Raw genomic sequence first — 12,099 nt, forward strand, 5'->3', positions numbered from 1 at the left:
GTCTCTTTTGTCAGTGTTATATATCTCATCGTAAATTTCAAAACAAAAGAAATTGTACAACAAAAATACTTTTTGATATTCACCAGTAAATGCATTTTAGTCTGAAACGGTCATTTTGATCTGAACAGGACCTGAAAAGTCTGAACAATAAATTACTCAGTCGTGTTCAGCTTTTCAGTCAATTTTCAGACCAATCCACTGTGGTAAATTCAGTACTATTCAGACAGATCCCTTGCAGTCAATTCAGTACTGTTCAGTAGCATTTCAGACAATTCAGAATAATGTTGATGTGTACAGGTAAATAACAGTTAGTGAACAGTCTGAACATAGACTGAACAGATTTTAATTGACTGTAAGCGAAATGTCTGAACAGTGTTGAGTTTACCGCAGTAGATGAATCTGCAAATTAACTGAAATACCGAAAAAGACGTAATAATTTATTGTTCAGTCGTTTAAGAGCTGTTCAGATCAAAATGACCGTTTGAGATCAAACTTTGTTTACTAGTGATGTGTATGAGGAGGCAATCATAATCTATAATTAGTGACCAATAATATGACAAAATGTATTTAGATCTGCGTATTTGTCGGGTTTTTTGGATGATGTTTAGTTTTTATTCACAATGTAATTGGTTTTATTACTCTTTGTTTTCTTTTTTGTGTGTATATGGAAAGGAGGGGTCTAAGTATCCTATGGGTTTAAGGCTCATCCAACAATTCTTTAAGTTTATACTTATTTTATCTGTATTATAACATATCAACATCTAATTTATGTTAATATTTTACATTCGTTATGAGCTCATCGGTAAAACAGTAAACAAAAACATTTCCAAAAGATTGCAAATCTAACTTTTTTTGTTAAATATTGTATTATAGAAGATAGTAAATCTGCTTCATAACATTACGAATATTTTAGGAAATAGGAATGGTAATTTCGTAAAATCAATTTATTTTCAAAATTACTGCTGTTATTTTTAATGCACAGGATATAATATGATAGCAGGTATATAAACATTAGATTTAATCGTGAAATAACTTTCCTTAGACTTACATTATATGTTTATATGAATGATAAATCATATTTTGTATACAATATACTGAGCTTTAATATTTGTTGTTTGTATGCAACATGTTTCTACATAAATACCCAACCCAGTAAGTCCTGTCTCAATTGATCTAATTACAAATAACACTGACCTATCGTTTGTTTTTGCAATGGCGTCGTCCGTGTATTTTCGACTTTTGTTGTTGATATTGTCCCTTTGATATTGTCTGTCCCTATATCTTTTAACACTATTTATGCACTACTTGAAATGAATCAAGTTTGAAAGACATATTGTGTACCTATCGTTTTATAAAAAAATAGATATCCAAAAACTATGTACTAGCTTTAAAATTCGATAGTCGAAATGTATTAGAAGAAAGAAAAAGCAATTGACTAAGTAATTGCAGTATGCAAGAGACTAAACCAGCCAGGTAAACTAATCCGCTTCTGGATGTTTGACATTATCATACAATGTATTAAACTTCTCGCCTTTTCTTTGGTGAAAGGTATCAATATGGGGTATTACTATTGTCTCTATTCATACTCTTCACAGAAGTGACCCAGCGTGCCACCATCTGAATGATCCGGATAATTGTAGAAAGCTGAAAATGTATGTCTCATTCATGACTTATGTAGCCAATATTTCCATGATCAGATAATGAAGATAACTTTTCGTTTCAAATTATATGAAAAACAAATCCAAGTTTATTTTAAATCTAGTGAACATTTTAAATAAAATTTAATTATATGTCATTATACCTAGTATATTTGATATCATTAACCCTGTTAGACTCCTATTTAGACGCGTTACCTGAAATGAATTGCATTTGTAACCCTTTAACACTCTCAAAAGTATTTAATCTGAATAATCGAAAGAAACATTATCAAAGGCGTCACGCATTGCTGCTCTGTTAAACATATTCTGTGTTTTAATTCAGGTTAGGATTAAAATGATGTACTTGTTAAAGGTCGAAATAGTTTATCATATTATAACATCGTAAAGTTCAATGTTAATCGAAAATGGAATATGGGCTGCGATATTTAAAATCTTGAGTAAATATCACTTACAAAATACTCCTATTGCGTATTTATTTTAATGAACATTGTCAATTTGCTCGAAAATACCATAGTTCAATTATACATTTCGTCCTGAATAGGCATGAAAATATTAACACTGGAAGTTAAGTAAAACATGATCAATCAATCAAAAGATATATTAAGTCTTGAACCAATTTTACAACCACGTTGAATGTGCGCAGATATTGCGGTAATGAAGTTTAATACAATTAACGCTAATTTTAGGATAAGTGCTAAAAATTTTAAGTCTCATAACAGGTTATTCACAAAGCGTCATGTAGGAAGATTATGTGTGCAAGGTGAACACCTAGATGGTAAATAAGCTACATATAAGGATATTTTTGTGCAAACAATTTGAAGAAAAATAAATTGGAAACACTGAAAAGACTAGTTTCCAAATATTGCTTTATACAGCTTTAATCTCTATAAACAATTTAAGGAATAGCTGTACAAACACTCTGTCTATGAAGAAATAATATCGAATATTTGGTGCACACTGAATAACCCGCATAGCATGTTATCTAAAAGTGTGCACCACATTTTTGAGGTAATTTCGAATAGACAGAAAAAATATTAATCATTCCTTATAATTTTATTCTAAATTGCATTTATAAGGAGTAATTCATGAAAAAACGTTGATGACGTCACAGTCACATGACACAATTATGTCTATGAGCTGATAGACAAAACACTTTCATCCAATCAGAAGATGTGTTACATTCAAAATTTAATTATTCAACCATATAGCAAAAGATATATATCAAAACAAATAATAAAGGTTTTTTTCGCATTAAAAACAGGACCGAACCGATGCGTATTTTTTATTTCTCTTTTCCCTTTTGGCTATAATTCGTGTTGTATTGGGGGACTTGGTTGCCGTGTGGTCTTAGTAGTCCAACCACTGTATCAATAGCCTATCAACACTGAGGCTGTGAGTTTGAATCTCGCACATAGCAGGTGTAATAGACTCCAAACTTTATTGACTTGGATTGTCAGTATTCCTTCCAAAGGTCGGTGGTTCTCTTCAAGCATTCAAGCTTTCTCCACCAATAAAACGGAACACCAAGAAAAAGCCAATAGTGCTAAAAGTGTTGTTAAACATAAATCAATAAATCAGTCAATCGTGTTGTAGTTGAGATATTTAAGTCATTATCAAAACTGTAAAATATAATAAACAATTTTGCAATATATTACAATTAAAGAGCAGGCAAAATCTATAAAAAATGTATGATATAATATCAACTGCAACTCATATATGAAGCTTTTTAATGATTATAACTGAATGAGCATACACAAAGAAATGAATGATAGTCAATTTACAACAATAACAGATTGCTTATTAGTTTATTATTTTTACGAAGAGTTATCGCTAGTTATATTTTTTGTTAGTTAGTGGTGCAATTGTGTTTATAATAAGTAAATAGATCGCTGAAATTTCATTTGATTGTATTGTTTTTGATTTTAAATAATCTCTGACTGTTTTGTTTCATTTCACATATATTTGTTATATAAAAGTTTTTTCATTGATGAAAGCTATCTAATAAACTATAAATGCTAACAATATTTGCATTGGTCTTTTCTTTGGAAGATAGTTGTCTCATTAGCAATCCACATGCTGAGTGCAATACAAGTACTCAAGATTCCTAGTAAAATGTAAAACTAGTCTCTTATTAACCAATTTCAGAAAAAAGAAAAATAACAAAAATACCGAACTCCAAAGAAAATTCAAAACGGAAAGTCCTTTATCAAACGCCAAAATCAAAAGCTCAAACATATCAAACGAATGGAAAGCAACTGTCATACTCCTGACTTGGTACAGGCATTTTCTTATGAATCACCTAACCATTTTTTTCTTCATAAATGATTAAAAATTTAAAATTCTGACAATATTTACACTAAATGGTATGTAATGAAGCAATGTCTTGTTGTTATTAAGTGCCTGTCTTTGTAAGATACAGGCAATTTAGAAAAAAATTCAATGGTCGAAAAAAACCCACCGACCTAACCAACCTATTTTGAAGGTACCCTCATCCTGAATTAGAAATGGTAGGTCTTTCGTTTCTGTGTGTCTGGTAATTCAAGAAATATCTAGATAAATTTTCGTTAGAATGATAGCAAATTACAGAGTTATCTCCCCTTAATTGTTAATTTCTAGTGCATTTTCACCAAATTATATCTTGAATTACCAGAACAGGGAAAGGAAACGAATGTTATATACATGCAACATTATACATTCTGAACCTAAATTAATGTAAAGCTGAGTGCATTTTTGTTTGTCATGTTTTCACCACTACCTGATTCTTAGGCAGATTGGCACTTAAATTATCTATGTTTTTATACATTTTTCATCTAAACTTTTGATTTTGTGTTGTTCATTGTATATAATTTTCATTTAGAAAAACAAGTTTAAAATCGTTAAACATTTATGGTATTGAAGTACATTAATTTTGAATGCAACACATTGTTTTGGTTTGATTTAAACCTAATTAAAAAAAAAGAATATTTGAGTATGAAAAGAGAACCATCGATCTAATAAATACATTTTGATATAGTTTGTTGAGGTATGCTCATGTGTTCAATATTGTTTTGGAAAAAATATTATTTTGTCACGTTACTATTTAATATTTTGTTAATGATCATAAACGTAGGTGTACAGCTTTATGAAGTTTTCATCCAGTGGTGAACATGGTATAATGTAACATGTAAATAGGAAATCAGAAATTCTTCGTCAGAGATTTCATTTAAATGTTCCTGAATATTAACTTTATGGATTTACAATATACTAAGATAAATTTGCAATTTTCCCCTTCATTGACATTTGCTACGAAAAGGCAAAATGAACAATGTTAAAAAATAAAAAACTAGATTACAATTTATTTATATTTATCAAAGAAAAAACTTACCATAGATATAGAGATTCAAATTGTGTACGGCAGACGCCAGAACGAAAATTATAAAATGGCCAAATAAAGTTGAAGAGCATTGAGGACTGTGTATAAATTGGGCCTTTGTTTCTCTCTTTTAAACCGATTTACATTTGGTCATGCAAGGGTCTTTTCCGGCTTGCTATACAGATTTGATATTGTTCATTGTTGTAGACCGTAAACGTCAAACTATAATTACTTAAATCAAAGTCTTTTGGTCTCTGGTGGATAGGTATCTCATTTGAAATCATATAACATATCCCAATTTTTATGATGAAAAACAGCTGTCTGCATTTCTATTCCTCCCTATTAATAAAGCTGTGCTGTTTCTAAATGTATCTCCATTGATGTGGAGTATCTTTTGCATACACATGTTCCCCATCGCTTTATATATTCTACCTGTGCAATATTCCAATCGATGTTCAGGTTCTACAAGTTCAGTTCAAGTACTTGTGTTCTCTATTATTAATGTAAAATATTTTAATAAATTTTACTCAATTTTATCATTTATACAAAGATAAGGTTTGGAAGTTTGGCTATACCTGTTAAAAACTTATTACATACGGGATAGTACATCCTAATTTTAACGGTGATGTTGTTAACCGAGCTCGTAGATTTAGATAAGATACGAGTAAGGCTATCGATCCTTTAAACAAACATATTCTAAAAGATTACAACTTCAACACTGTTATTAGATTATTAGATCTTTGAAGATTGTATTTATCGGTATAAATACTGATTTAGTTATTAGTAAACTAAAAACTAACTAAATACTATTGTTATATACATATGCACATTCATGGTCCTAGTATCTGTCCATACCTTTATTTTGTCATTGCACAAGGTCATGTTTTTCACTGACTGTAAATGACTACTAAATTCATAGGATGTTGAATACGTACTGATCGTTTTTGGCTTTTTTGTTTTTTGTTTTTGTGTTTTGTATCGATCTAATGAGTTAAGCCCTTTTCAAATGATTTTATTGTTTGTTTTAATGTTGTACTGTTTCATCATTGTCCAAGGTTAGGGGGAGGGTTTTCCGTCAGCCAATATGTTTAATCCCATCACATTTTATATGTGCCTATCCAAAGTCAGGAACCTGTAATTCAGTGGTTGTCGTTTGTTGCTACATATCATTTCTGTTTTTCGTTTATTGTGTTTTCTACATAAATCAGGCCGTTAGTTTTATCGTTTGAATTGTTTTAAATTTATCTTTTCAGGCCCTTTTGAAGCTTACTATGCGGTATATTTTTTGCCTCATTGTTGAAGACCGTACGGTGACATATAGGTGTTGATTTCTACGTCAGTGGAGAGATGTCTCATTGGCTATCAAACCACAACTTCTTATTTTTTTATTGAGCATTTTCGAATATGCTTGTTCTGAAACAGATTTGAATAGTTAGTTCTGTGTGGTGTTTTGTAGATTTGTAGTTGTTTTGTATGTTTATCGTGCTTGTTTTCTACCTCGCTGGTTAATAATACTCGTGTTTCAAACAAACCATTACACTAAAAATTTCAAAAAATTTGTTCATACCTAGTTATCATCAAATTATATTAATTTCTTGTATATCTAATGCCTATTTGGCATTTTACAAACTCTTTCACTTCACTTTAAATTCTAGACCAACTCAAATTCAAAATATTTTGTAAAAATGAGTTCGATCTACTGTTTTTAATTGTGTACGAAATATCCCGTTGACAGTACTGTTGAGAAAGTGCTTGTGAAAAGATGATATAAATGGAAAACGTATTATGATATTAAAAGTATACCGTCATCATACGTAATATCAATATAGTATCTATCTCACGCTGTGTATATAAGATTAATATTTTAACACTTTCCCATAGATGAAGTGCAAACGATATCACTTTGTAAATACTACAATAATAGAAATTTCAAAGGATACAAAGAAGGATTGTATGCAACTATATGTCAATTTACAGAACTTTGAATGCATAAACAGCTACAGAGTGCATTTTTTTTATATTACTGTAATATAAACTTCATTCTAAATTTGACTCAGATGCAAGTAAAACTTTAAAGCAAATTTAAATTCATACCAAGTTTCATAGTGCTTAGATTGTATACAAATTTTTCTTTGTTTGCAACATTTGTTGTTATTTAGTTGGATAAGAATCTCTCCTGTTGAGCAAGACTGTATGTAGTATATGTAAATTGTCGGAAAATAGATTAAAAACACGTAGGAGCCTTAGAAAGAGAAAGAAAAGTAAGGCTTGCCAGGATTTTTATTTTTGCCTGGAAGCGAGCACAAAAATTAATCTTATATTATGCAACATTATACTTATTTGTATTCTTTTATCCTGTTATTTAATTTTGTCGATTTAACGTTTAGTTTGTTTTTTGTTTTTTTTTCAACCATTGTTTTTGATTTTATTCGAAATCGACATGGTAGGCGGTATGGGTTTCCTCATTGTCGAAAACCTTGAGGCAACATATAGTTACTATCATCTACGTTCTTTATTTGATAGTTGTCTCATTGGCTATCATACCACATCGTCTTATTTTATATGACTGAAACGCGATCCGCAGAGTAGACAATCAAATAAACTATGACATTAAAAGTAATCCTTAACATTAATGTTCGTTCAAAATAGAAACAGGATAATAAACGACTGTATTTTATACTTTACAAATAAGGCAAATTTTTTTATCTGTAACAGTTATTTATACAATAGCTGGTTGATTGCTTGATACAAAAAATACACTAGACATGGTCATATGATTTATAAAAATGGCATGTTGAAGAGATTACTTTCATTTGTATTGCAGGCAAAACCTTTGTTAGAAGATAGTCACATCAATGAATTTATCAACTCTAGAAAACTTCGTGAAGGTAACAAAAATACTGTTAAGTCGGAAATAAACTCGTCATAAATACGAGGATTAAAATGTTGCCAGACTTGTAAAAAGGGGTGTGGCGGGAAATCTACTTCAGGCACAGTTTAGGTTCGAAAGTTCTACAACATATTTAAGAATATGACTATTAATAAAATTCATTACTTTGCGAAAGTATGAAGTGTAATGCGTATTTCACCTAATTTTTCCATAAAATTGAACTAAAAAGTTCAGGTGCAAAATATTGTTGGAAAACATTGCAATAATTTCTGGACCTATGGCGTTATCTGATGTGAAATATGGACTGTCAAAAATCAATTACATATTTTTTTGTGCAATATCGATCGTTTGTGCTCTATTCAGAACCTATGTAGCTTGATTATTATCATACACATCGGTTAATAATAAGGTAAAGTATAGGTCTCTTGACGTCATTCGATGAAGTTCTCATTGGTATCTTGTACATAACAAAACAAAAATAGATAAATAGAATATGCGCGCTTCTTCTTGAATTCACATCGGCATTTTATAAACAAACTTTAACACATAGATAATGTATTTGTAAATCTTTTCATATTATTTTCAGATGGCTTCAATGAGTTTGAGTTGACATCAGTCCAAGAAGTTTCAAATTCACATCAGCAGAGGTAGGATAGTTTTTCTTTGGATAGTTTTACTTTTGAAATACTTTAAGTTCAGATATTTTTTTTTCAAAAGTGGAAATTGTTCATAAGTGTATACACACATCACTACATAACCTGTTTATATAAAAGTAAGAAGATATCAATGACGCAACTATCAATCGGGGTAAAATGACCTGGATGTAAGACGATGCCCATACCGTTTAATCAGCTACAAAGGGTTTCGACATGACAAAATTTGAAACACTTCAAACAATACTAAATTGACTGCAAGCGAATAGTCTGAACAGTTCTGAATCTACTGCAGTGGATGAGTGGAAGTTAACTGAAACACTGAACACGACTGAATGATTTATTGTACAGACTAATCAGAAGATGTTAAGATCAAACTGACCATTTCAGACAAGTGTTTATACAATATGTCAAGGTCAATAACAACAAACGAGTGTCTATGCAATATGTCAAGGCCAACCCCAACAGACACATGTATATATCATATGCCTAGGTCATCAACCACAGACAAATGTCTTTATTATGTGTCAAGGTTAACAACACAAGCCAATTATATCTACCATATGTCAAGGTCAACAACAACAAGCAAGTGTCTATACCATATGTCAAGGACCACAAAAGACAAAAGACAAAAGTTTGAACCTTATGTGAAGGTCAACCACAACAAACAAGTGCATATACCATATGTCAAAATTAACAAAAATATGTCTAGACATATGCTTCAACCGTATAACAAGTTCAACAACAACAGACAAGTGGCTGTATCACATGTCAAGCCTATTTTCGACAAAGTGAAGAAAAAAAATAGTCAAAAGGTAAAGAAGGTATATTGTGTATTAAACACAAATCAAGGGGGAACCGCTTTTAATGTTATTCTTTATCTTAAAGTTAAGAGATTAAAACATAGCCAACAACATACGCATTAATATATGTCGGGAGAAGCTAAATGTTTAGCAGTTTCATTTTTTATCCGGATCATTGGAAAAACATAAGTAACGTAGAACGTGCGACACAAAATCATTTTCAATTTATTTTTTAAATGCTTTTACCACTACAGTATTTGCATTGTTATCAACCAGAATACAATACCAATGAAATAGTATCAAACAATGCTTGCAGTTACAGAAAAAAAATATACATAATCCAGAGATACAGAAATCAATTTCAACCGTCTTACATTTTATCAATAGGGCAAAAACAGAAGCATGAACTACTCAAAAAAAAAAAATTCTTATTGTAGCCTAGATGTTTCATCAATCCATCGACGAAGACGATCAGTAGACTCTACAGAATCATATGATATTGACATATCTGCATTTGGGGAATCTTACAAAATGACTCTTCAGCATACCAAGTCGGTACTTCACCCTTCGGCTAAAGTTTCCATAATAACTGATGAAGAAAAAACGGAATGGAATGGAGAACATCCGGAATGTTTTCTAATTGGAAATGTCCATTCCCATGATGGAACTGTCTCAGCATCATTTTGCGAAGAATTGGTATACAATTGTCATTTAGAATTTGGCTAATATTAAACAAAGTAGGCGCTACGTGAACTAAAAAATAATATAAAAATTAACATTTACTCTTTAAAATTTGGAAATATTCTGCATCTGTATTTTTATAGAGTTCTCTGTTTTCACCCGAAATATATATTATGTATTACATTATTTAACCATTGTGAAAAATGTACAAAAAAAGAAGCAAAGGATACGAAAGGGTCATTCAAACTCATAAGTCGAAAATAAAATGACAACGCCATGGCTAAAAAAGAAAAGACAAACAGACAAACAACAGTACACAAAACACTACATAGAAAACCAAAGAATGAGCAACACGAACCTGTTAAAGGTAAGAATAAAACAATGCAAGGTGCATAAATAAGTCTAGATTTTGTTTTCTGATACAAAAAATATGACCGCATGATCCGTTTTTGTGTAAATGTCTAGTATGTATGAACGGTTTGAAATCAAATACACATGGGGATGGTCTTACAAGACACACGTGACAAACCCACTGCTAACAGTTTGGTTGCAATAAAGGATACAAAAGATACAGATAAGTTTGCCTCACATCTTGAATTACATCTAGAAATTGACAATGAGGGTCGGTAGAAATCAAAACTTTACGACAAAAGAGATGATTTCAGCTTCCTTATTATGAACTTTCCATTTCTATGTAGCAACATTCCAGCAGCGCCTGCTTTCGGAATATATATCTCCCAGTTGATACGATATTCCAGGGCTTGTATTTCCTATCATGATTTCTTTGATAGAGGGTTGCTGCTCACAAGGAAGCTATTAAGCCAAGAGTTCCACGTGATGAAGTTGAAATCATCCCTTTGTAAATTTAACGGACGCCATCACGAGTTGGTTGACCGTTATGGAATATCGTGTCACATGATAGCGAATATGTTCCAAATGTCGTTACTACAATCCCGTCCCCTTTTGCCGAATCTTACCTACCGAATTAGCCTTATTACCGGGTGTGTACTAACATGAGCAACACGACGGTTGCCTCATGTGGAGCAGGATCTGCTTACCCTTCCGGAGCAACTGAGATCACCCCCAGGTTTTGGTGGGGTTCGTGTTGCTCAGTCATTAGTTTACTATGTTGTGTTTTGTGTAGTATTGTTTGTCTGTTGGTATTTGTCTTTCTTTAGTCATGGCGTTGTCAGTTTATTTTCGACTTATGAGTTTGAATGTCCCTTTGGTATCTTTCGCCTCTCTTTGTCTTGTTCTTAATAACTAAAACTGCACTGTAGCTACCACTGCTGACCTCAAGTAGCATCCAATAAGTAACAACTAACCAGGTACTAGCATGATGCTATATAAATGTGTACCTTTAGTTAAATAATAGGTTAAAAGTGTGTCATCACAAAAAGCGAGAGGCAAAACTTTAAATACTAACAGTAAATAAACCCTCACCTTAATTATTTTCATGCATATGAAACGCATAGTAAATAAAAAATTTATTCATTTAGCGAGGAATGATGTCAACTAGTGACCATGAACTTCACTTTGAAGTTTTGCCACATCATATTCGAAAACGGAGTTCATTAAAGAGTGAACAACATACAACACTTATAGCCAGAAAACGACGAGAAGATTTTATGTTCTCAGATTTTAGCCAAAAAAACGGTAAGCATCGATTTTTCTGGTAAAAATGTTTAATTTAACATTGTGCTGGCTGTTACTTAGTAAGTAGCTACCAATAAAATGACAGCAAAATTAACATATTTTTTTCAAAAAAATACTTTGTTTTGCCTTATTTATTTGGTACCAGTTGTTTTATATCGATTGACAATGGCATAACTTGAGTTTATCAACAAGAGATGTTGTTTCCATAAGCAGCAAAAGACATAGGAAAGTTTAAATAAGAATAAGTTAATTTTGAGGACGAACCTATTCATCGAGTAACAATGGATCTAAAACAAAGTTTGCTTCTAAGCAAAACGTATCCGGTCGATCACTAAAATAATATAAAATATTTCATGCTTTCTTTAGAATACAGCTATTTACTGCCACGCTCTGTATTAAGAATGAG

General features: G+C 31.4%; 1 protein-coding gene across 7 annotated transcripts in view; it reads left to right on the forward strand.

Annotated features, from left to right (window-relative positions):
• LOC127737462 (A disintegrin and metalloproteinase with thrombospondin motifs 18-like) overlaps positions 1–12,099 on the forward strand; it is a 270,986-nt gene that overhangs the window by 121,022 nt on the left and 137,865 nt on the right. For 5 of the 7 annotated variants that reach the window (XM_052248167.1, XM_052248170.1, XM_052248169.1 and 2 more), the window contains 3 exons: positions 8,487–8,547; positions 9,794–10,052; positions 11,537–11,693. In XM_052248167.1, coding sequence (XP_052104127.1) covers positions 8,487–8,547; positions 9,794–10,052; positions 11,537–11,693 — 477 coding nt within the window. Of the gene's footprint in view, positions 1–7,834; positions 7,899–8,486; positions 8,548–9,793; positions 10,053–11,536; positions 11,694–12,099 lie in introns of all 7 variants that reach the window. The other 2 variants (XM_052248173.1, XM_052248166.1) reach the window with 1 other exon arrangement.

Source organism: Mytilus californianus, unplaced genomic scaffold (genome assembly GCF_021869535.1).
Source record: "Mytilus californianus isolate M0D057914Y unplaced genomic scaffold, xbMytCali1.0.p SCAF_4, whole genome shotgun sequence".
In the NCBI taxonomy this organism is placed as follows: domain Eukaryota; kingdom Metazoa; phylum Mollusca; class Bivalvia; order Mytilida; family Mytilidae; genus Mytilus; species Mytilus californianus.